The sequence below is a fragment of the Elephas maximus genome, chromosome 4 (genome assembly GCF_024166365.1).
Source record: "Elephas maximus indicus isolate mEleMax1 chromosome 4, mEleMax1 primary haplotype, whole genome shotgun sequence".
Taxonomy (NCBI): domain Eukaryota; kingdom Metazoa; phylum Chordata; class Mammalia; order Proboscidea; family Elephantidae; genus Elephas; species Elephas maximus.
In genome coordinates, this window is record NC_064822.1 from 50,615,820 (window position 1) to 50,642,665 (window position 26,846).

Below are 26,846 nucleotides of genomic sequence, written 5' to 3' on the forward strand. Positions count from 1 at the left end.
TCCGTGGACTGCCAGAAAAATTGGCAACTCTGGTGGCGTAGTGGTTAAGAGTTCGGCTGCTAACGAAAACATCAGCAGTTTGAATCCACCAGTCGCTGTTTGGAAACCCTATGGGGCAGTTCTACTCTGTCCTATAGGGCCGCTATGAATTGGAATTGACTCAATGGCAATGGGTTTTTTTGGCCAGAAGAATGAACAAATCTGTCTTGGAAGAAGTACAGTCAGAATGCTCCTTCAAAGCAAGGATGGTGAGACTATCTCATGTACTTTGGATATACTATCAGGAGGGATCAGTCCCTGGAGAAGGACATCATGCTTGGTAAAGTAGAGGGTCAGCAGAAAAAACGAAGACCCTCAAAGAGATGGACTGACACAGTGGCTCAACAAAGAGCACAAACATAGTTATGATTGTGAGGATGGCACAGGACCCAGCAGTGTTTATTCTGTTGTACAAAAAGTTGCTGCCAGCCAGAACTGACTGGATGGTACCTAACAACACAAAAACACTTCTTTCCAAAGAAAGGAGAAGAAGAAGGAAAAGAAAGGATGCACAGGCTTTCCACAGGCTTTCTCATTGTTAACTGACTGTAATCTCTTTAGGAAAAATGCCACTAGCAATACTAGGATCTAGGAATGTGAGAGGTGACACTCTCTCTTCCATTTCCTCCAGGCAGCTCCTCTGTCACACTAGTTGAGAGGGAAAACACTGGAGAGGTTGACATTGGAGGGCTGAGAAACCTGCTATTGAGCAAAGAAGCCACAGCCATCAAAACTCTCAAGGAAATATGTTTTCCTGGCTTTCAGTTTACCCTATTCACTATACAGACCACCTACTGAAATCATTTGTAGAAAGGCTTACTTAAGACCAAGAAAAACCAGAACTGTTTATACACTATTAATAATAATAATAATATGTGGCTATATAGCAAACATTAAAGTGATTTTGATCATAAGACATATAGCTCCTATTTTTAATAATAACATCCATCTATTTTTTTTTTTATTGTGTGACAATTATGTGCTAGCGCTTTAAAGAAAGTTTAGCTTTTAATTAACCACCTAGCTGTGTAAGTGTCATCATGCCTATTTTCAATATGAAGGAAATGAAGTGCAGAAACATTAAATAACTTGCTCAAGTTAACCCAGGTGGTATAAACCCCAAAGGGAGTGTCCTTTCCATTGATGCCCCATTGACCCACCCCGCGGGAGAGGATCCTCTCTTCCGTTCCAGAAGGCTCTCCTCATACATTTGGAAATGGAGCTATCTTCTTCAGTGGAAGGCAGTGATGCCTATAAAAATCACCTAGTTTACTGGGACAGTGTGATTATATTAATGTACATAAATGCTCCACAAGATTATGATCAGATTGAGGTTTGGGATGTGAAAGCAGGGGTCAAAGGTCTTTTTACCTCTTATCACATGGAGAGGAGTTGTCTCAAGCACTGGAGCTCCCCTTGCGTGCAGTGGGATCTCTGGTGTTGGCGAAGCATTGGCCCAAGGCGGGATGGAACTTGCAGCAGTTTTGCTGCCATAATACAGAGCACCTGTGTAGAAAAACCCGTATTCATTAGTTTCTAGGGTTACATGTCTATGGAAACTGCTTACAATTTTAAGAATCTCTTCTAAGAAGCTCCCAGAGGTTCTCAGCTAATGTGTTCTTCTATTTTTATTCCAGAACCCTCCTTCTTCTGGTTCCCTCAGACATCACACTGTGTGGGTCTGCTACACAGTCCTCACTAGAGTTCAGGACCTGAGGTTGCAGGAACCACTCCACAGAGGTTAGGGAAGAAAGGGACTCTTGCCTTCAGCACAGGCCGGGAGATAATGTCCAGTCCAGCCCAGGAGAAGTCCTAGATTACTGTAGGCATCTTCTTAGACCTATCCTTATTTACTTACTGTACAACCATCTGAACAACTTAGTTTCCCAATAAGGTTCCTCTACTAGTGGGAGACATTTTACATACAAAAAGTTCATTTTCTTTTCAGATATACGGTCAGTCTCCCTGTTTTGAGAAACAAACGCAAGTTCCCCAAGGTTTAATTCTACCTGGATAACTTTAACTGTTTAAGTTCTAGGTGATCACAACTAGGACATCAGAAGTCAGAGTTCCTTAAGCCCTAGACCAGTACTGTAAACTTGGCAACTCACTTTAACAAAATAAAACATGCCGAAAATGATCCCTCCAGCATATGCATGTCATTCTCAAGAGTATGTTTCAGTAGGACTAGTCACTGAGAAAGAGAAGAAGAAAAGAATCTAATAAACTAGAGGGCTTCTGAACTGGGGTGTGTGTACCCCTGGGGGTTCCTGGAGACTTTCCACAGGACGCAGAGAACATGAATATCTTTAAAGCAATTTTTTTTCCTGCCTTTTTAAAGTTGTGCTTTAAGTGAAAGTTTACAACTGAAGTCAGTTTCTCAGACAAAAACTTATACACGTATTGTTATGTGACCCTATTTTCTGTCCCTATAATGCAGTTTTTTTTTTTTTTTTATAATGCGACAGCATACTCCTCCTCTCCACCCTGTATTTTCTGTGTCCACTCAACCAGCTCCGGTTCCCCTCTACCTTCTTATCTTGCCTCTGGACAGGAGCTGCCCACATAGTCTCCGGTGTCTACTTGAGCTAAGAAGCTCACTCCTCATCAGTATCATTTTATGTCTTATAGTCCAGTCTAATCTTTTGTCTGAAGAGTTGGCTTTGGGAACAGTTTTAGTTTTGGGCTAACAGAGAGAGTCTGAGGACCATGTCCTCTGGGGTCCCTCCAATCTCAGTCAGACCATTAAGTTTGGTCATTTTACTAGAATTTGAGTTCTGCATCCCACTTTTCTCCTGCTCCATCAGGGACTCTGTTGTGTTCCCTGTCAGGGCAGTCATTGGTGGTAGCCAGGCACCTTGTAGTTCTTCTGGTCTGAGGCTGATGGAGTCTCTGGTTTATGTGGCCCTTTCTGTCTCTCGGTTAAGGCAATTTCTTAATTCTCAGCTCTCACATATCCTATCTTCTAAGAAAACCATTTCACAACCACCCTTCTCCTAGTTTGCAAGGAAAGTATGCCCTTCCCCACCGCCTTTCACCAAAAACCATCCCCCAATTAAGCGTCAATTTGAAATATTGGTGTAATGCCAAGAAATGGAATGACTGTAATGACGGGGTAACAAATCGTTCTGCAAATCAGATGATTTTCTATTCTTTGTTTTCAACAAATTTGGAGTTGGGCCCCAGTTGTTAGCTGATGTTGTTGTTTTTAGGTGACGTCAAGTCGGTTCTGACTCACAGTGACCATACGCACAACAGAACAAAACACTGCCGGTCCTGACCCCATCCTTACAATCGTTGTTATGCTTGAGCTCATTGTTGCAGCCACTGTGTCAATTCACCTCATTGAGGGTCTTCCTCTTTTCCGCTGACCCTGTACTCTGCCAAGCATGATGTCCTTCTCCAGGGACTGATCCCTCCTGACAACATGTCCAAGGTATGCGAGATGCAGTCTCGCCACCCTTGCCTCTAAGGAGCATTCTGGCTGGACTTCTTCCAAGACAGATTTGTTCATTCTTTTGGCAATCCATGGTATATCCAATATTCTTCGCCAACACCACAATTCAAAGGCATAAGCTCTTCTTCGGTCTTCCTTATTCATTGTCCAGCTTTCACATGCATACGATGCGATTGAAAATACCATGGCTTGGGTCAGATGCACCTTAGTCTTCAAGGTGACATCTTTGCTTTTCAATGCGTTAAAGAGGTCCTTTGCAGCAGATTTGCCCAATGCAATGCGCCTTTTGATTTCTTGACTGCTCCAAGTAAAATGAAATCCTTGACAACTTCAATCTTTTCTCCCTTTATAATGATTTGTTCATTCTTCTGGCCAAAAAAACCCGTTGCCATTGAGTCAATTCCAATTCATAGCGACCCTATAGGACAGAGTAGAACTGCCCCACAGGGTTTCCAAACAGCGACTGGTGGATTCAAACTGCTGATGTTTTCGTTAGCAGCCGAACTCTTAACCACTACGCCACCAGAGTTGCCAATTTTTCTGGCAGTCCACGGAATATATATATATTCGTTGTTCTTCGCCAACACCACAATTCAAAGGTGTCAATTCTTCTTCACTCTTCCTTATTCATTGTCCAGTTTTTTGCGTGCATATAAGGTGACTGAAAATACCATGGCTTGGATCAGGTGCAGCTTAGTCCTCAAAATGACATCTTTGCTTTTCAACACTTTAAAGAAGTATTTTGCAGCAGATTTGCCCAATGCAATGCGTCGTTTGATTTCTTGACTCCTGCTTCCCTGGGCATTGATGGCAAATCCAAGTAAAATGAAATCCTTGACAGCTTCTGTCTTTTCTCCATTTATCATGATGTTATTTAGTCCAGGTGTGAGGATTTTTGTTTTCTTTAAATTGAAGTGTAATCCATACTGAAGGCCGTAGTCTTTGATCTTCATTAGTAAGTGCTTCAAGCCCTCTTCACTTTCAGCAAGCATTTTGATTTAAAATGTGTGATGGGATACATAGGTTTTCAAAATTCTTTTAGTGAATTTGTGAGCAAAAATGTTCAAAGACCATAGCAATCAACCATCACCAAAGTCAACCAATAGAGACAGCTGGACACAAAGTAGCATGGACCTAGGGCCACCAGGTAAGTTGGGCTGGGAGAGAAGCAGAGGCTCTGGGATACAACACAGGGCAAGGAAACTGTCCTGTAGTATTTCTCCACCAGCCAGAAACACTGACCTGAACAGCAAGAATGATCATGTTGGGGAGAGTCTGCCAGCATCCGCTCATCCCCAGCGTCATTCTCGATCACCATTGCAGTGAATGGGGTCACAATATGATGTTCCAGAGACATCTCCAGGATGGTTTTTGTAATTTCCTTTTTCGCCGCAGCTGTAGGAGCCAGGCTTCTGTATGCAGGAAATACAGACATTATGGATCATTACTTCATCCATTGTTCAACTAGGACCCTGGTGGGCTACAAGCGAAGAACTAATTGGCTTCATGACACTTAGGATTTTATCTAGCAATGAGGTCTCAAGAGATTGATTTAAAAAAAAAATCAATATTTAACTTTCATAGTGGTTTGCCATATGACTAAAAGACAGTCAGTGTGCGTCTGTAAAAAGGACAGGGAGATTTCTCACTTATTTCAAAGCCACAGTTTACAACCTCATGTAAGCTTTTCTTTGTGATATCATGGATTTTCATTGTGAGTTCAGTTACACAACCATATTTCACTCTTCTAACTTAGTTCAGATGACTATATCTTCCTGAGAAGATAGATCTAAGGTGATCTAATAAGTGGGGTGGGGCTGAGGGAGGGTAATTTTTTTTTATCAATTTCCCACATCAATCTGATGCGTGTGATGTAAGAACCATGTATTAGCAATATCGTTCTTATGCTGGAGAGTTTAAATGCAGCTCAGCTGAGAGGCCAGAGATGAAATAGGTGACCTTTAAAGAGCTTTCCTTTTATGATCATCATAATTCTAGATTCCTCTCTGGATAGTAACCTGTCTTTAAGAGTGAACATACACAAACTACTGATAAACACAGAAACGTGGATGAATCTCACAGGCATCATATTGAGCAAAAGAAGCCAGAAACAAAAGAGTACAAATTGCATGATTATATGAAGTTCGGCAACATGCAAAACTAACTGATGGTGATGGAAGTCAGTATAGTGGCTTCTACTGTGGGGAGAGGGACTGGGGGTAGTGCGTGGGAAGAGGTACAAGGGGACCTTCAGAAGTGATGGAAGCATTCTGTATCTGGATCTGGGTAGTGATTACGTGGGTGATATATAAAAATTCATCAAACTGTACACTTAAGATTAATGTCTGTCACATACTTTCTGTATATTATGCCTTAATAAAAAAGATAAAAGAGTTGAACCCAGCTTCATTCCCACTTAAATGGCTTATAAACTAAAATTAAAAAACTCATTGCCGTCGAGTCCACTCCAACTCGTGAGAGTAGACAGAGTAGAACTGCCCCACTGGGTTTCTAAAGCTATAAATCTTTATAGGAGCAAACTGCTACATCTTTCTCCTGTGGAGTGGCTGAGCATTTAACCACTGTGCCTCCAAGGTGCCACCAAATGGCTTATAACCAATGGAAAAATTTAATCCAAACCCTACTGCCTTTCTTTTTGTGTGTGTGTGGTAAAATACATACAACAAAAAGTTTGCCACTTTATTGGTTAAGTGTGGGACAGTACACAATACCGGGGAGGCCGGCACAGCTTGTCCAGGGCAGGGTCATGGAAACTCCATAGACACTTCCAAACTCCCTGAGGGCCAAATTACTGGGCTGAGGGCTCTGGGGACCATGGTCCCAGGGAACATTTAGCTCAAGTGGTATGACATAATTTATAAAGAAAATGTTCTATGTTCTACTTTGGTGTGTAGTGTCTGGGGTCTTAAAGGCTTGTGAGTGGCCATCTAAGATACTCTGCTAGTCTAACTGCGTCTGGAGCAAGGGAGAATGAAGAAAACCAAAGACACAAGGGAAAGATTAGCCCAGAGGACTAATGGACCACAAGTACTACGTCTCCACCAGATGGAGTCTAGCACAACTAGATGCTGCCCAGCTAACATCATTGACTGCTCTCACAAGGATCACAATAGAGGGTCCCAGACTGAGCTGGAGAAAAATGTAGAACAAAATTCTAACTCACAAAAACAGACCAGACTTACTGGCCTGACAGAGCCTGGAGAAATCCCCAAGAGTATGGACCCCCAGACACCATTTTAGCTCAGTAATGAAGCCACTCCTGAGGTTCACCCTTCAGCCAAAGGTTAAATAAGCCCATAAAACAAAACGAAACTAAAGGGGCACACCAGCCCAGTGGCAAGGACAAGAAGACAGGAGGGGACAGGAAAGCTGGTAACAGGGAACCTAAGTTTGAGAAGGGTAGAATGTAGACATGTACAGTAAAAGAAAAAAAGTTTGCCACTTCTACCATTTTTAAGTGTACAATTTAGTGACATCAATCACATTCACCATATTGTGCTACCATCACTCCTGTCCATTTCCAGAGGCTTTTTTAGCACCCCAAAGAGAAACTCAGTACCCCTTTAGCAATAATTCCCATTCCTCTCTGTCCTCAGTCCCTGGTAACCATAATAAACTTTCATCTCTTCTCCATATTTCACATAAGTGGGATCGTACAATATTTGCCCTTTTGCTGCTCCCTTTCTTGGTTGCAAACTCTTGTAGTATATTCAAATTTTCAAAGTAAAAGTTGCACTTTTGCAAATCCCTGTGGTGTGGACTTCTTTCTTCTTACCGCTCAGCTAGAAGTTGGTTGATTGTTAGATAGGCCCACAATTTCTTGGTGAAATCAGGATCTGCATGCTTGTCTTTTGATAGAAAGTCCTCCAAGCCACCCATTTCAGCTGCCTTTTCCAAGACTAGGTCCGTGCTGGCCTATGATAAAAATTGAGTTGAAAGACACCCGGGGAGCAGGATTATAGTTAATAGTTAACATATTTTTTTAGGATCTACAGTGAGTGAATCAGGGTACTGTGCACTTCAAGGGGAATACAAAATAAATGGAAGACAGAACCTCTATCAGGGAAGTAAGTACGTACCTCCAGAGTTGACACTGGGTTTAGGATGAAAAAGGTAAGATTTACAGAAGAGTTGGGAAAATGGCATAAATATTCTCATACCTTCTCCTTGACTTATTACTTTTATTCTATATACATCATTCTTGGAATGGAGATTACTAGCCTGTTAGTATGCAAGATGGATTGTATCCGAGGGACCAATTAGTATTTTTAGATTAAGCAGAGAAGCAGAAATACCGAAGTCGCCGTGATAATGCTCTGTATTTGCTCCAATTTTGTAGGGTCAGCTTTTCCTGCTACCACAATCTCCGAGCCTCCAAAATAGTTATGGAAACTGTTTTGAGTGACATCCGTTACTGCTGTATCGGGATAGTTGAACTGAATATTCCGGAGCAGTGGAGTGGAGACCTGGTTGTAGAATTTCTACAATTCATGAAAATCAGAAAGATCATTATTTTCCTATCACTTTATAGATCACAAGCACTTTTCTCTGAAATTCTTCAAATGTTTAGCAGATATCTCTTAGTTGGTTTCCACAGGATCTCTGTGGAAACCTATGACACTAGGAAGAATTCTCATACTTATCAGCTGAAAAAACTGAGACATAAAGACGATGAAGATTGTCAAGAGCATTACTCTTGATTTAAGAGCACATCACTTTTTTTTCTTCCTGTTAGGACCAACCCGAAAAACTCATGGACATGCATACTAAGAAAAGTCAGTTGGATTGCTATTCCTTAAATTAAACCTCATCCCTTACATCAAACATGGTGCTTGGCATTGACAGAAAACAGGGTAATGTGTGATCTTCTTCTTCTACATATTTTTTCTCATTTATTTCGTCAAATTAAATGAGTAATTCATATCCTTTATATTAACAGAAACTTAAAGGCCATAGTTTGACCTGACATTATGCAACATTAATATCAAAGATGACAATGCACTTTAAAAGGGAAATAGGTGGCCGTGATGAGTAGGAGGACCAGTTGCTTGGCAGGACTGGCGAGCAACAAGAAGCTTTGATAGTGCCCTGGGAACTTTTGTTCAGGGAGTACAGATGTGAGTAACCACTGCTTTACGGTTTCACACGGTTTCACAGCTCACCGTTAATGCAGAAATATAAGTAGGGAGAGGGTGGGTGAGAAAGGAATTAGAACACTTTCCTTGTGTGACAAAATATGGCTGAAAATCATGACAATTGGAGTCAAATTTGAAATTTGGCCATCTTCTCTTAGGCATTAGATAGTCCTAGTTGGATGATTTTGAATGAAGAAAAAGAAAAAAAACAGGACAAAAGTGTTACCCTGAGCTGGGAAGAAGTGTCCTGGTTCCCATAAATCCTTTGAGCAATTCCACGATTGTCATTGGAGAGTCTCTTCAAAAAGTCATAGTCAACATCAAATCCTATCCCCAAACTGAACAAAGAGATATTGTCTCGTATGTTCTGCTTCACATTTTTCTGAATTTTTGACAATTTAAGTTCTCCTAAAGTTGTTGGTTAACAGAAAGGAAAGGAATAAGGAAACAATATTATAAAGTTTGTGGAAAATCCATGTAGGGCAGGTGGCACAATTTGTTGACATTAAAAATGCATTTACCCTTTAACTTATTAATTTGACTTCTAGATTGATGCACTCATACATATTGAAATGAAATGTGGGCAATAGTATATGGCAACATTATTGGGGATAGTAACATACTGGAAACAAATGTACACCAATGTTCTTGTTGTTGGGTGCCATTGAATTGGTTCCAACTCATAGCAACCCTATGTACCACAGAATGAAACACTGCCCTGTCCTGCACCATGCTTACAATCGTTATGCTTGAACCCATTGTTGCAGCCACTGTGTCAATCCATCTCATTGAGGGTCCTCCTCTTTTCCGCTGACCCTGTGCCTTACCAAGCAGGATGTCCTTCTCCAGGGACTAATCCCTCCTGACAACATGTGCAAATTATGTAAGACACAGTCTCTCCACCCTTGCTTCTAAGGAGCATTCTGGTTGTACTTCTTCCAAGACAGATTTTTTCATTCTTTTTGCATCCATGGTATATTGATACACTCAAACAGTGAAGTGCTGTGCAGTCATTAAAAAGAACCAGGTAACTCTTCATTGTACTTACCTTAAATGATGTGATACATTTCAAAGATACAAAAACAAGATAAAGATAAGTGTATGTAGGATGCATTTATATATATGCATGTATGTGTATATATATACACACACATATGTATGTGTTATATTTTCTTTATTATATAATTATATCTTTATTGTATATAAATATGCATATATACAATATTTAATATGTATATTAAACTGGTATGTATAGAGTATCTCTGGAAAGATGCACAAATAACTGGTAACCAGTGGCTGCCTCCAGACACAGGGACTGGATGGTTGAGGAGCAGGGGTGAGAAACAGGTTTCATTTTTCCTATTTATAATTTTATTTTAAAATTTAATTTTAAAAGTGATTTCATTAGAGGAAGAAAAACACCGAACCTACAAATATATAACCACTGCTCATTCTAGTCTCACTATTAACAAACTGTTTGCCTTTACTCTTTCTAAAACTCCAGTTACCATTGTCATTATTGCCTCAGCAATCATTTTTTCGTTCCCTCTAACAATGTGTCAGGCACCATGTTAGACATAGTCCTTGTCTACATGACAGATAGCAACACAATCTAATATTGACGGTTGCTTACACTTGTCAGTATAAAGAAACAAAGGAAACAAACAAAAATAACAGTACATATTAGAAGCAGGAAGATGTTGAAGCCATTTTGTGGATAAGAAAAATGCTTAACTTAAAGGATACATCAGAGGGAAGTCATTTTCCAATTGTAGTGAAGAACTCAGGAGAAATGTGGAAAACAATGGGAGAATATGTCATGGTGAACTCCAGAGTTACTACTAGGAGTGACTATGAGCTACTCCTATGAGTATGATAAATACTCAACATGCACAACCCCCATACACCATCTTCATATACCTTAAGTTGAGGAATAAATGCATTTCACTAGTATGTATCAGCAAGCCTTGTATAATAAATATTACCAATAAGTCCTCATCCTGTAGAAGTGAACCGGAGGCATTCAAGAGCACCACTGAAAGACTTCTGAGGGCTGGCTTAAAGGAGAAGAGGGAAGAAAACTGGAAGGGGTTGAGGGGATAAATGCTTCAGAGTCAGAAGAAGCCTTCTTTTAGGAAACAAGGGTTTAAAATGTTTTAGAAACTCAGGCAAATGCAGTTAGGTTTTCCACTTTAAACAAATCACATTCCCAAGAAGCAACAGTAAAAAAAAAAAAAATTGTCACTAGAAAATTGAAATGATACTTGCCTACTGTTGGATCTCCATCAGAAACCAAAATGATCAGAGAGACTGAGTTGGGGTCCAACAATCCCAAGTTATCGGCTTCATTCAAAATAAAGATTGCTCGCAGAAGTGCTTCGTTAATATTTGTGCCTGTTAAAGTAATATAATGTGCATACTCTTTCTTTCCACAAAAACAATCACATGTTGGGTTCATGTTCATCTGTCTGTTGATTACTCATGTGTAATTTATTCAATGTCAAAATCATGTGGTTGTCTTCCAAGTGGTACAAAGTTTGCCCACCCTGGTCAAAATCCCACAATTGAGTAAAATGTTCACTTTGTAGTAACCTGTTCCCTTAGAGATGAATCAGTCCTTTCAAAGTACCAGTCTGTCATTTTGTTAAACGGGAAATTTAAGCTTCCTAAGTTGGTCTTGCTGATATAATTGACACTGCTCTGGAGATCCTTATATTTTATGCTATGAAAGTAATAAAGAACCCTGGCGTCATTTACTGACACCCTTTTCTGAGAAACGTTGGAATGGTTAATAAAAACTATGTAGACTGGCTTATGTGTTTATACTTGCACCATGAATTTATTGTTCTTGTTAGGTGCCATTGAATCGATTTCAACTCTAGTGACCCCATGTGACAGAGTAGAACTGCCTCATGGAGTTTTCTAGACTATAACCTTTACAGAAGTAGATTGCCAGGTCTTTTCTCCCACAGAATCACTGGGTGGGTTCAAACCATCAACCTATTAGTTAGCAGCTGAGTGCTTAACCATTGCACCACCAGGGCTCCTTATGAATTCGATACTCATTTAATAATAAACATGCTATATAAAGCAGATCATTGCATGCTGGGCAAAGACCATTGTGGTAGTGCATGTTGCTTCTTTCTTAAGTGAACTAAGATTTGAACCCTATGGAAGATTCCTGCTTGAGCTTTAGGACAAACCACTCACCTCCATTAGGCTGAATTTTCTCAATATACTTCTTGGCATCTGTAACCTGTGTTTTAGTGGCTGAAACCAAATCATTTCTCCAGGTTCGAACGTTATGGTTGAAATCAACCACAGAGAATTGGTCTTCAGCTCTTAAGTCATCCAATATGGTCTTCATGGCTTCCACAGTCTATTTCAAAAGGGCGTGAAGAAAGGTCTCATTACATAAGCTGTAAGCCTAAAAGGAAACTAGGAAGACCGATACTTCATCTTAGTCATTCTTCAAGTACTGATTCAAACCGTAATTCTTCCAGAAAATCTCTTGAAGACAGTTCAGTCAACACAGACCCATCTCTCACTTTTTCTGAATATGTCTTTTCTACATTTTGATACTTAACCTTTTACTCTTCAATGTTTTTATACACAACCACTTTTCTCTCCTACCTGGTGATATAGAAGAACTAGCAGTGTTTCTATCTAATGCAGATCTATCCACTTGTGAACTAGTTTGCAGCCCCTCTCGTCTACTGAAAGGTATGCCTCTCTAACAACTTTTTTTTTTTTTTTTTTTTGTCTCTTCTACATCTTAAATTTCCCTCATCTATTGGGACATTCCAAAACATGCCATTATTTTTCACCCCTTAAGAAACTTCATTTGAACCCACTTCTCCCATTTCTCAGCTTCTTTTTGCAGTAAAATTTCTTGAACAAATTGTCTTCAAATCTTCTCTTTTCTCCCCTCTTGCTGGTTGCTTTTTCTTAGTTTCTTTGGTTCCCAAAATTCTTAATATTGTAATACCTTAGGGTCTAAGCTAGGTTCTCTTCTCTATCTACACTTACTTCTTGGTGTTTTCATATGGTCCCATTGCTTTAAATACCTTCTATATGCTAGTACTTGGAAGAAAGACTGGCAATCTACTTCTGAAAATCAGCCAATGAAAACCCTATGGATCACAATGTTCAAATCCACAACCAATCTTGGGAATGGGTAGGACTGGTCAGGGCAGCATTTAGTTTCATTGTGCATGGGGTGGCCGAGAGTCAGGGGCTGACTTCATGGCCGCTAACAACAACAACATATGCTGGTAACCCCTAACTGTATATCTCCATCCCACATCTCACTTTTGAATAGCCAATTTGTATACCTAAAGGTCTACTTGACAGGTCCACTCGGATGTTTAAAAGACATTTCAAATTTAACATTTTGAAAACAGAATTCCTGATATTTACCACAAAATCTAATCCCTCCCCTATCTTTTCCATATCAGTTGAAGGCAAACTCCATCCTTCTAATTGCTCAGACTAAAAGCCTGGGAGCATCTTTGAGTCCTCTCTTCTTCTCTCACCTCACAGCTAATTCTTTAGAAAATTCTTTTTGCCCTATCTTCAAAAACAGATTCAGAATTCAATCAATTCTTACCACATCCACCAACGCTACCCTGTTGTAAGCCACCATCATATTTTGCCTGGATTATTGTAATGGCCTCTTGACCAAGGCTTCAACCAGTTAGTTCAGGTTGGAACTCTTGCTGAGAATTTGCATTTCGAACAAGTTCCGAGGCTATGCTAATGATGCTGCTTAGGGACCAACTCTGAGAACCACTAGTAGAGCAGTGGTTCTCAAAAGTAATTATACATAAGAATCACCTGAGGATCTTATTAACATGTAGATTCTGATTTAGTATATCTGGGGGTGGAAATGCAAATTCTTCTTGCTTTCCTTCTCCCCTTCACTCCAATCTATTTTCAACACATCAGCCAGAGACACCTTTTAAACATAAGGCAGATGATGTCACTCCTCCATCCAAAACCTCCAATAGTTCTCAACTATTGTTGTGTGCCATTGGAGTCAATGTCAACTCACAGCTACACTATATGACAGAGTAGAACTGCCCCATATGGTTTTCTAGGCTAAAATCTTTACGGTATCAGGGCTCGAGCCTCCCACCTTTTGGTTAGCAGCTGAGGTCTTAACCATTGTACCAGCAGGGCTCCTTCAGTAGCTTTCTACTTCTCTCAGTGTAAAAGCGAAAGTTATGACCATGGCCTGAAAGACTTTACATAATCTGCCCCTACCCCTTACTTCTCAGATTTCAACACTTGCTGCTCTCCTCATCCTCCTGCCACACTGGGCTTCTCTTTCCTGAGCATGCCTGGCACACTTCTGCCTTACAGCACTGGTGTTCCTGCTGCCTACAATGGTCTTCTTCCAGATGTGTGCACAACTATCCCCTCACCTTCTTAAGGGTTGCCTCAAAGATCTTCTCCACGAAACCACCAGTTAAATGACAAACCAATTTAAAATTTCATCCCTTTGCAATTAGCACTCTTGATTCCTATTACATTCCTCTTAAAAACAAACAAAACAGACCAAAAAAAACCTGTTTCATAACACCAATGTTTAACATATTTTAGATTTACTTGTTATGCTTATTTTCATTCTCTATCCTCCCCACCCCCACCCCATCCAATGCTAGAATATAAGCTCCATGAGAGTAGGGGTGATTTTTTCGTTTTTTTTATTTCGTTCATTGATGAACATTTTGTATGTGTCTGACACATACAAAAAAAAAAAAAACCCGTTGCATAGAGTGGATTCCGAGTTATAGCAGCTGCTTGATAAGTATTTGTCAAATAAATGAACGAAGGAAGAAAGGAGTAAGTGGATAAAATGTTACATTAGAGCAATAATTCTCAACTGGGTGCAGTTTGGCTCCCTGGGGAACATTTGGCAATGTCTATAACCAGAATGCTCCTTAGAAGCAAGGATGGTGAGGCTTCATCTCACTTACTTTGGACATGTTGTCAGGAGGGATCATACTTGATAAAGTAGAGGGTCAGCAAAAAAGAGGAAGACCCTCAACGAGATGAACTGACACGGTGGCTGCCACAATGGGCTCAAACATAGCCACGATTGTGAGCATGATGCGGGACCAGGCAGCATTTCGTTCTGTTGTACATGGGGTCGTTATGAGTCTGTATCAACTCGACAGCACCTAACACCAGCAACATGACTGGGGAGAGCGCTACTGGAATCTAGTGGGTAGAAACCAGGGATACTGATCAACAGCCTACAATATGCAGAACAGCCCCATAACCAAGAATTCTCTGGTCCAAAATATCAATAGTGTCGCTATTGAGAAGGCTTGTCCTGGAGCATAAACCCAAGTGGGTAGGGTCCAGATCTTTACTTCTTTTGGATTCCTTACAGGTCCTACAGTAGCAGCAAAAAATTGGGTGGTCAAAATGGTTGTTGAGTGAATGAATAGTTGGTTTTTCTACTGGATGGCAGGATGGATTGATAGATAAATTAAGAAACTTTTGTGTCTATTGTTTAAAATTGCATCTATACCATTTAACATATTCCGAATAAGATTCTATTGAGTTTTGAACTACACTAAAACTTAGAGGAATTCAAAAAAATTAGAAGACATGAGACAGGATAGCCACCCTCAAAGAATTACAATATAACTAGAAAAGATATGCATAGATTAACAAGTTCCTTGTCAACAATGGCATGATGCTAAAGTAAAACATCATACGAAAGAATACAAAGAAAGTGGAGCGGAAGAGTGATCACAGTGAGGAGAAATTACACAGAGAAATCTTTTAAAGAAGTAAGTTTTGAGCTAGTTTTTCAAGGAAATAGTGAGTATAGAATGAAAAAGAGGGGAAAGGAGAGAAGAAAGAGATGAGAAGGATGGGAGTTTTAGAAGGGATGGATGACTAGCAGATTGACGTGTACATCCTGTTGACGTATAATAATCTAAAAACTTCATGATCTTAGTAACCAGTTACTGAGTTATAACCTTAAAGGGCGGGGGATGGATTGAATGGTTTCATTGTTGGAAGGGGGTCAAAAAAGTTAGGGAGTCCCAAACACCACTGCAAACAGGGGGTACTTACTTGTTTCATTTTAATTCCCCACATTGAGCCACTGACATCAATGACAAAGAGAATGTTTTTAGGAATTGGTTCCAAGTTGTCAGGAGCAAAGAACTGGACAAAATATCCATTAAATACCTGCAAAGTAGAACAGATTGAGTCAAATCAGTGCCAATGTTTACAAGAGAAAGACCAGAGTCCTCTACAAAAATTACTGCATGTTCTTATTCTCTCCGGCCAAACGCACATTTTTCCTAAAATGACTGAGGAATAATTCTGAATGCTCATATTAAACTATCTCTTTTAGGATTTAATCCGCATAATACTTTTTTGTTGTTGTTGTGAGTTTTTCAGACAGCAGGCATTTTTCAGCTTAGAAACTGGTGATGCTTCCAAAGCTTATTTGTTAATTGGTAATTTGCAAGCAATTTTCTATGGAATTCATGTTAATCATGGTAGTCAAGTTCCTTGGCCAGTCCCCGACAAGTGGTACAGAATTGCAAACCTCCCCTCTTGCCTGCTGAATGATGGGAATAGGAGCTTCCTTACTTACAAATACCTGGCAAATGGCTCCCACGGCAGGAGGTAGGATACTCACCACAGTAGGGTTAGAACCATGCGTGGTGGAGGATGGGAGAGGATGGGGGCTTCAGAATTCTTTAGTGAAAATCTGAGACTGGGGTCTTGGGGTGAGGAGTGGGAAAGGTGCTGGGATGGGTGGGTTGGAAAGTGGAGCCTGGGGCTAAGTGAGGAGAGGCGAGAGGAGATATGATGGTAAAAAAGAAAACTGAGGTGTACTTCCATCTCTCCCTTTCTTTCATGCTTTCCCTGTGTCCTTTCCTGTGAGGGTTCAAGTCTTCTCAGCAGTTAAAACCCCCAGGGTGTTTCACTTCACTCCATTTTACACCGCCAGTATGTGTTAAGAGTCTGTGTTCCAGGCATCATGCTAAACAACTGTGAATCAGGTGTCCCTGGTCTCACAAGGCTCACAGACCAGCGGAGGATACAGACAAGTAAACAGGCAATTGTGGCACAGTATGCGAAGTGCTGTGATCAGAAAGTAAAGGGCTCTGAGAGAGCCCAGTGAGGCTGCATCTAACTCAGACAGGGGAGGCTTTCCATGGAAATTGCATCTAAGCTGGGACACAGAGGGTGGGTTTGGAGTCAGACAGCTAGCAAGGGAGCTGGAATAGGGGTGGTGGAATAAAGGTGGGAGGACAGTTCCAGACAGAGCGGACTCAATCATGAGAGAATATGGCAAAGTTGAGGTTCTATAAGGGGTTCAGCATGGCAGGGCCGTGGAATTCAAGGTGGAGGATGTGCCAAGAAATTAGGGTGGGGAAGTAGGTAATGAGTTTGTATTTTTCTTGAAGTTGATAGGAACCAATCCTAGATTCCCAATCACCCTCTTTGTTTTCTACTGCAGGCTTTAACAGTTGGCTCACCTAATTCTCTTTCCACTGGCCTTTGGTTACTTCTATTCAGGACATCACAATGTCCAACTCAGGGTGTGAGCAGTAAGCTCCAAGATGCTCCTCTACCTCCCTGTCCCCAGAGGGAATGACAGCCTTTTTGGAACTCTCTAAGGGTTATTACCTTACCACAATGGAAATGCAGACACATGTTTAAGACACAAGAAAGGGGGAAATCTCATAATAAACACTGACCCTGGAATTCACCATTAACACCAGATCTTTCTCTGGGCTTTGATTGTGCCTTCCTCTTAGTCCATAATCTCTGTGTTTTCTTTGATAGTCTAATTGCAAACGGCCTTGGGAAGTTATCCAAAATTCCCATTTTGAACTTTCTATTGTTCTTCTTATGAGATTAAGAAGTGTCCTTCTGTGACAAGGGCATGAGACCCGTTGATCTTTTTTTTTTTTTTTCACTTCTCTTGCTATAAAAAGATGCTGCTTAGGGACACTTAGAGAAATATTTTAATCCCTTCTCTGCAGAGCCCAATTTGCCTTGGCTGCTAGAACCTACCCAGAGGCTAGGGAATTAGTTCAACAAGCAACAGTTCTTTGGCATCATCTTGGAAATTCTAGAATCTGTTTTCACTCACCTCCAGTTCACCAGCTTTCTCTTCTCTGTTCACATCATACACCACCACCAACTCTCCATCCACGGCAGTCTCAGAGCAGTTGGAGCATTTTCTTTGCTGTGGTACTGTGGGCCTGAAGGAGACATGCGCCTGGAAAGAGCATTTATGTCAGAGCCTGGTCTTGGCTCCAATCCCTCTCCAGGTGAGGGGCTGACAGCTGCACCTTCTGATGCACATAGGTGAAGAGGTGTTGCCCAATGGACATTCTGCATCCCATCAGTGTCAGTAGGCCCATTAGGAAAAGGCAGAGCCTGGACTTTCTAAAAAAGCATCTGCCAGCCTGTAGGGCTACTTTGCCAGGTTCTCAGGCTTTTTTTTTCTAAGAGTTTCAAAGAATTTCTCCCTTCCCCTATGGCACTGGTGGGTCCTATGGTAGAAATGGTTATCAGCACAAGAAAAAGTCTCTGAGGGCTTCATAGAAGTGCTTGACCTCTTCATAGTTGATTATTCTTGGCCATTAAGGCAGAAAGAATTAAGCTGAATCTTTCTCTTTAAATGAGAATCAGCACTTATCCATCAAGAAAGCTGTCTTTTGGCTACTGGTCAAATGGATGACCTGCAGAAATGAAGCTCTAATAGGGACAGTCAGTGGTCGAAATGGAATGAGACAACTGGGGATTTTGTTTTGCATGTCCTGTGGAAGATCTGAAACTCTGCTCAGAGATCACTATTCCTTCATGATAGTGCCCTTAACTCAAGACTTGACCACTTTTCTTCCCTCAGAGCAGAGAACAGACCCCATGAACTACTAGCTTCTTAGACTACTTAGACATGAAATGGGCATCGAACCTTCTGATTTCCTTTCGATATGACTGGAACACCTTCAAAATGGCCTTCAAATGTGTCTGGAACATGAAGAAATCGCAATCCCTGAGGTTCAATAACCCATATGTCCACCTAGAGACGAGAGGGAAAATTAAAGCATTAAAAATCTGTATACACTTTTTAAATAGGAAGCACAATTACTAATGGGTCCTCTGATGATGTTCTCACTTCAAGTTTTCTCAGAGATTATCCAGCATGGTTCCTTGATCACTCTTCAGGTTCTTTAAGTCCTTTGAGATGTAATTCAACAGCCACGAGACTTAAGCCCCTTTCTGGCAACTCAGTACTGCCTTTTTTTATTGCCTCACTCCTCTGGGATTTAATTCCCCCTCTTCATTATATTCTATTCTTTTTATTTAGAAGAACATTCATTTTGTTGGGGGAGGGAGGGATAAGAAGCAAAAGCATTCTTAAATCGTTCTGCATTCACTTTCTAGATATGTTAAATTCTGTGCTTCTTTATTCCTGTCTGCCTGAAGAGTTGAAAAATCTTTTGATGATCGTTGGTAAAACCATAGTAACAGCTGCCATTTTCTGAGTGCTGGCTATATTCTAAGTACTGTGCTAAGCGCTTCCCATGTACTAATTCATTTAACCCTCACCTGTATTGTTATTATTTCTTGATTTACAGATGAAGAAGGAGAGAGGTTAAGTGATCTAGCTAGTAAGTAGCAGAGCCAGGTTTCAAAACCAGGTCTGGCTGATCCCAGCGTAGACTGCTTCTTGGTTTTCAACAGCCTCAGCTCAGTCTTTTCAGTTCATGGGTTACCATTCCCACATTGTTCTTCAGGCCCCATGCCAAAAATGTCCTATCTATGTTTTCTTGAGATTCCCTCTATCCTTTGTACATAGCCATTTCATTGCAAGCTCATCAGACAGTGGCCTGTGAACACACTGGTTTCCTTATGTGCTTCTTCCTCACTAGGATCATTTGCAACAGAGATGAACAATCTCCCCTTTGCAACCATGCCCACCTTTTCTCTGAAAAAAAGGTTTTTTTTAATCTGATTTTGTAAAGTCTAGGCATGTGTCTGAGCCGAGCCAATATTTTCTTTCCTGATTATTACAAATTCCAGTATAACATGTGAACTTAATTTGCCTCTGAGATTCCTGTTGTCTCTAAAAGATGATATAATTCTTCAAGTTGGCAAGAATTAAGTCTATACAGAATCAGCTGGATCCTCTCTGGAGAGGCTGATCCAGCCGTTGCTGATAGATAATCGAACAGCTGTTTGAGGAAGGGAGACAAAGCTCCAGGAGCTGCAGAGAACTGAGGTTTCTGTTTTCATTCTCTACAAGATCTTATCTATGAGTGAGCATAGGGTATTCAGGAAAAGGTTTGGTCTCTTTACAAGAGGAGGAAAGCGGAAGGAGGATTTTTCCCAGACTTGTGCTCAATTTGATGCAGACATAAAAAAAAAAAAACACTTGCTGTTGAGTTGATTTCAACTCATGTGTGTCAGAATAGAACTGTGCTCCATAGTGTTTTCAACGGCTGTTCTTTTTGGAAGTAGATTGCCAGGACTTTCTTCTAAGGAGCCTCTGGGTGGGCTCAAACCTCCAACCTTTCAGTTAACCATATGCACCACCCAGGGACTCCTAATGTAGATATCAAACCCATAGCTGTTCTAACTCATAGCGACCCTATAGAACAAAGTAGAACTGCCCCAAAGGATTTCCAAGGAGTGGCTGCTAAATTCGAGCTGCTGACCTTTTAGTTAGCAGCCAAGCTCTTAACCACTGCACCACCAGTGCTACGATGCAGACATAGTCATTGAAAGACATGATGGGGCCTGATGCGACATCGAGCACGTGGGGGAGTTGTGCCTGAGGCTCTGGAGCTGGTTCTGCTCTATTCAGAGATATTGGGACTGGCTGACAGTGGGCCAGTCACTCACTATATTTGTTGGTCTTTCTGTAAGGAACACAAAAGTTTGAAATAAAAAACTTTGCTGAAATGCGATACATCAAGGAGGTTTTAAAAAGAGATCTTATTCTCCTTGATTCTTCTGAGGGAAATGTATTCCAGTTTAGTGGCCCTTCTGATGGGGATTAAAAGGCAGTGGTGGTTCAGTGGTGGAATTATTGCCTTCCATGCAGGAGACCCAGTAAGATTCCCAGCCAGTGCACCTCATACACAACCATCACATGTCTATCAGTGGATGCTTTCACGTTGCTATGATGCTCAGCAGGTTTCAGCAGAGCTTCCAGACTAAGATGGACTAGGAAGAAAGACCTGGTGATCTACGTCTGAAAGTCAGTCAGTGAAAACTCTATGGATCACAACGGCCTGATCCACGACAGATCATGAGGGTGGTGCAGGACCAGGCAGCATTTTGTTCCATCATGCATGGGGTCACTGTGAGTCAGGAGCCGACTCGACAGCAGCTAACAACAACATCTGATGGCGATTGGAAATCCTTTCTGGAACAAAATCATGGGGGAAGGTAGATAATCTTATGCTTTCTCTCCAATTTATCTCTGGGTAAGATCAAATTTCTTTGAAAATGGATAAAATCCATAGAATGTGAGAGCTGGAAAGCATTATAAAGATCATCTAGTCCAACTTTCTTATTTTACAAATGAGAAAGTGAAGGCCGGAAAGAGAAATTACCCAGACCCCATAGCTCATTCATGCCAACTCTGGACCAGAGCTCAGAAAATATGCTTTTTCGCCCAATACTCTTTCTACTATACCAAACCCTGTCTGTCCTATTTTAAAGACAAGGAATTCCTAAGAGCATGGGAGATTTAAGAGTGAATAAAAAAGTAAGAAATGTAAGAAAGATTTGTCTGTATGCCACCTCATGTGTGTGATAAGAATCACTAGCTGTGTAAAGCCAGACTTAAATTCTTGGATTTATGGCAGAGAGTATAATTTTAGATGTAGTAAGATCTAAGTTCAAATCTTAATTTTTTTCTCAGCTCTGTGATCTTAGGCAAATTATTTAATTCTGAGCTCCAGTTTCCACATCTGTAACTAAGGAATAAGGGTGCATAACTCACTAATGACACAATCTTGCTTGCTGAAAGTGGACTTAAAGCACTTACTGATGAAGATCAAAGACCACAACCTTCAGTATGGATTACATCTCAACATAAAGAAAACAAAAATCTTCACAACTAGACCAATAAGCAACATCATGATAAATTGAGAAAAGATTGAAGTTGGTCAAGGATTTCATTGTACTTGGATCCACAATCAACACCCACGGAAGCAGCAGTCAAGAAATCAAAAGACGCATTGCACTGGAAAAATGTACTGCAAAATACCACTTTAAAGTGTTCAAAAGCATAGATGTCACCTTGAAGACTAAGGTGTGCCTGACTCAAGCCATAGTGTTTTCAGTTGCCTCATACGCACGTGAAAGCCGGACAGTGAATAAGGAAGACCAAAGAAGAATTGATGCATTTGAACTGTGGAGTTGATGAAGAATACTGAATACACCATGGACTGCCAAAGAAGAAATAAATTTGTCTTGGAAGAAGTACTAGAATGCTCCTTAGAAGCAAGGATGGCAAGGCTACATCTCACATACTTTGGACGCGTTATCAGGAAGGATCAGTCCCTGGAGAAGGATGTCACTCTTGGTAAAGTAGGAGGTCAGTGAAAAAGAGGAAGACCCTCACCAAGATAGATTGACACAGTGGCTGCAACAATGGGCTCAAGCATAACAATGATTGTGAGGATGGCACAGGACCAGGCAGTGTTTCATTCTGTTGTACAGAGGATTGCTATGAGTAGGAACCAACTTGATGGCACCTAACAACAACAACAACACATAAATAGTGGCAAGGATTAAATGGCATACTATGCATAAACCAGGCACCATGATATAGAATTCATTTTCATATCATGAACTCAGTTATTATCAATAGTATTACTATTATCAATAATCTCAAAAATCGCATAGTTAGAGGCTAGATGTTAATCTCATCTAGCTGCTGCTTCGTACTACGTACCATACGATTCATAGTACTGAGCAAGAGAATGTGGGTGACTGGCATGCACTGATCACCACTATGGAAAAATAACATGTTCAAAGTAACATACTTTGGACATGTTATCAGGAGAGATTAGTCCCTGGAGAATGACATCATTCTTGGTAAAGTAGAGGGTCACCGAAAAAGAAGAAGACCCTCAATAACATGGATTGACATAGTGGCTGCAACAATGGGCTCAAGCATAACAGCGATTGTGAGGATGGCGCAGGACCAGGCAGTGTTTCATTCTATTGTACATAGGATCACTATGGGTAGGAACTGACTTGACGGCACCTAACAACAACAACATGGAAAAATAACCACGATCACTTATTTAGCTGTGCAGAGCACCTGGCCAGGGGGAAAAAGGGAGCTGAAATCCAACCCATAAGCCAAATGCTCACGTGTCCTGGCATGGGGCTGCATTTGCCTTGAGGAAAGGCCTTTTTTTCTAATTTGAGCAAAGACTATGTATATGCTAAGGGTAGCCCTGAAGAGATTTCACTGCATATATCCTGATAGTAGACAAAAGCCATACAGTAAACAGGAAGAAAAAAGTATTTTTTATTTACCATATATGCAACTCTTTAAATTGGAGTTAAAATTTCATCATGATTAATCCATTGCCTTTAGTCTTCTATGTCTACAGGCAATTCATAATTTCCTGCTTCACTCTCCCATCTGTCAAATGGAAGAGGCATAGTGGGCTGTGTGCTTTCCTAGGTTTCTTCTGGATCTGTTTTGCCTCGTATAATTGAACACACAAAGTGTTCGTATGATATCACAAATATTCCAACAAAGAAAAGTGTATTCCAGATTTTAAAGCAAGAGATGAAGATTACAGCAAAGATGAGTTCAAATTCATAGCCAATGCAATGCCCAAAGGCATTATTGTCTTGAGCTGACTGATGACAGGTGTGATGTGGGGAATGAATGGGATGGAGGGGGAAGATGATTAATTTAGCATTCATTGAGCTCCTATTATTTGCCACCTATTTCCTTAAGTTTATCTCACACAAAGCTAAGGTAAGTATGTTATTAAAATCCCATTTCCATCGAGTCGATTCCAATTCATAGTGACCCTATATGACAGAGTAGAACTGCCCCATAGGGTTTCCAAGGAGTGCCTGGTGGATTCAAACTGTCAGCCTTTTGGTTAACAGCCAAGCCCTTAACCCTTGGAACCAACAGGGCTCCAAGTAAGTTATAGTACCCTTTTTATAGAAGTGGACATGGAGACTCGGGATAATTTGCCCCATGTCGGAAAGCTAGTAAGTATTCAAGTTGGCATTTAAATCTGTAAAGAAGTAGCCTAGTTGACTCCAAAGCCATAAACTTTTCAGTACACCACATTATGTTGCAGGGTCAGGAGTGGCATCAAACATCATAAATAGTGATGAAACAGAAAGTATAATTTGAGGATAGGGACCATAAGAGAATGGCAGCACTGTACACCATATACCCCATACACCGTGTGTACACATCTGTGCTTACCTCCAAGTGTTTGGCCAGTCGCCCCGGCTGCAGATGAATCCTGTGTTCATAGGATCCCAGCTTCCTCCACTTCACTTCCTGATAATGAAGTTCAAATTGCACCTTTGATCCAGGGAGGATGTTTACTTCGGTTTTGAAGTTCTCCATATCGAGAGCTTTGCTCCTAAAGGTATGAGCCCTCAGCATAAGTCATCATTGGCATGATAAAGCTACAAGACCCAAAATCTGGACAGAAGGCATCTAGATTTCCCTGGGCAATCAAACCTGAGCAATTTTCATGAAAATGAACAGTGTGTACAATAGAGATAAATGCAACTTCTAGTAAATTTAATTCTGTCAAGGGTTTCAGTCTCCTCTCCTATTTGACCTTTTTCTTTCGTTGCTTCTTACTGATTTGAGTGTCATCTTTAAAAAGCAGCCAGTTACTTATCCCTATTATATGTCAGGAATTTAACATATATAATCTCTAATATGCAGGAGAAAGATGTGGCAGTCTGCTTCCACAAAGATCACAGCCTTGGGAACCCTATGGAGCAGTTCTACTCTGTCCTATGGGGTCACTGTGAGTCGGAATGACTCAACGGCAACAGGTTTTGAGTTTTGTTTTGTTTTTTTTTATCTCTAATATAGCATTTCTGCAAGGTAGGTATCATTACCCTCATTTATCAGATGATAACAAATGAGGCTCTTAGACGATAAGTAACCTTCTCAAGACCACAGAGTTTGTCAGTTGTAGAGCCAGGACTCAAACCCAAGTTTGGACAACTCCAAAGACTGCATACTTTTCACTATACCACATTTGAGACTCACTCTGGGGTTTCTTTATATTTTTGAAGATATTCGAATATGTATCTCCAGCGTAAAGCCTTCTTTAGTCACTGTACATATCGAGCCTAATGTGATCATTGACCTTGAAGTGTTTATGGTTTTAAAGAGAGAACATCAGGTTAATCACATGAGGGTGAGTCAAGCAGTAGGATAAATAATAAATGGTGTTTTACAATTAAATAACTAAATAAGCTAGGTGAGATTGTGCTTAATCAGTACATTTAGGATTGGGGAAGGTTTGTGAGGGAAGAAGGCTTGGGATATTGGGTAGTTGATGAAAAAGCATGGCCCCTTGCAAAGCTAGATGCAGATGTAGTGAGTGGCCGCATTTCTATGAGAATTCTATGAGAATTTTATCTGCTTTGTTTTCTGCTGTATCTCCACAGCCTAGACTAGTTCCTGTTACTAATAAATACTTGTGGAATAAATAAACGGTTGATGTGGTCAAAATGATGGGTAAAGATGACAAAATGATTGGAAAGGGTAAAAGAATTGATTAACCTGGAACAATGCTGGAAGTGTCTCCTCCGCTTAGAATTTCTTCCCTTTTTTCTTTACCTAAATTCTATTCATCTATTTGGGCTTACTTCAAGCATCATCAATTCTGTGATGATTTCCTCAACCTAGACAGACTTACCCAAGTTAGTACCCTGAGTCCTGGAATGGTCTGTCTCCTTCACAAGCCTAACAGTGTTTGTTTTTGTATTGCTCCCACCTCTGAAAGAACTAAGTACAGAGTTGACATACAACACATTTTCATTGAATAAGCAATGCATGAATGAAATGAAAACTAAAGGGAATATGGAGGAGGGCATGAAGTAAAAAAGTTGGCAGGGTTTGTCATAAGATTAGATACACATTGTAAGGAATGGTGAGTTAAAAACTCCTTTGTTGTTTCTTGCCCTTTTGAAGGGAGTGTGTTGGTATTCCCAGCATTTTATTTAAGATTGTAACAAAAAGCAAGAAAAAAAGGAATCTACGTAACTGATGTTTGCTTAAGGAGAGCTTACCTCATAAAAATCATTAAAACAAATTCCAAACTTTTCTTTCTGTACATATGGTAAGCTTTGTAACAAGACCACCAATATTTCTGTAGGGTATATTTTATGCACCCTTTCAGAACACCAATGTTTATTTACATAACATCCATCTACCTGAAAAGCAGTAAAATAAGGATAAGTGTGAGATCACCTGAAACCTATTCATTGAAGAGAGGCCTTTAGGGAAATAGGAATGGTAATACCTAATTCTACCATCTGACAACAACAGTTTGCCACTGTTTCTAATGCTCTGTGCCTTCCTGGAGGTCTGCTGGCTTGCCATTGGGGGGTGGGATATGAGATGGAGCGGCAATGGGAATGGGAGGGCAGGCTCTGTTCCCCCAGCCCTTACCTCACCAATGCAGCGGCCTTGCCTTTTGCTCTTGCTTGTGAGTACAGCGCTCGACCCACAGTTTTCTCCTTAATGGAACTGGTAAATCTTGTGCCATCTACAGTCCTAGAAATTGACAAGAAGGCAGCCAGTTGATCAGAAGAACAGCCTTAGCTTAACAAACAAACAAGGAAACAACCCAACAAAGTTGATTTAATTAGTGGGGGTGAGGGGGGTACGGGGGAGGACATTTGGCATTTTGCAACTCTAATTTAAAAGTAGAGATTATTTAACATTAGAATATTTCACAGAGTGGGCTTCCTTCATCCTACAGTGATCTGAGAGGGACTATGTAGGCCCCGGAAACCCTGGTAGAGCAGTGGTTAAGTGCTATAGCTGCTAACCAAAAGGTTGGCAGTTCGAATCCACGAGGCACTTCTTGGAAATTCTATGGGACAGTTCTACTCTGTCCTATAGGGTCCCTATAGTCAGAATCTACTTAACAGCAACAGGC

General features: G+C 40.7%; 1 protein-coding gene across 1 annotated transcript in view; it reads right to left on the reverse strand.

The window, feature by feature from the left end:
* The window catches only part of ITIH2 (inter-alpha-trypsin inhibitor heavy chain 2), a 43,711-nt gene that overhangs the window by 8,527 nt on the left and 8,338 nt on the right, over positions 1–26,846 (reverse strand). Inside the window, exons 5-16 of the mRNA XM_049881479.1 lie at positions 26,354–26,458; positions 24,134–24,296; positions 18,620–18,727; positions 17,792–17,920; positions 15,748–15,864; positions 11,863–12,031; positions 10,921–11,046; positions 8,879–9,060; positions 7,813–7,998; positions 7,293–7,432; positions 4,739–4,908; positions 1,411–1,545 (exon numbers count right to left, since the gene is read on the reverse strand). Of these exons, the coding sequence (XP_049737436.1) occupies positions 1,411–1,545; positions 4,739–4,908; positions 7,293–7,432; positions 7,813–7,998; positions 8,879–9,060; positions 10,921–11,046; positions 11,863–12,031; positions 15,748–15,864; positions 17,792–17,920; positions 18,620–18,727; positions 24,134–24,296; positions 26,354–26,458 (1,730 nt within the window). The remainder of the gene's footprint in view (positions 1–1,410; positions 1,546–4,738; positions 4,909–7,292; positions 7,433–7,812; positions 7,999–8,878; positions 9,061–10,920; positions 11,047–11,862; positions 12,032–15,747; positions 15,865–17,791; positions 17,921–18,619; positions 18,728–24,133; positions 24,297–26,353; positions 26,459–26,846) is intronic.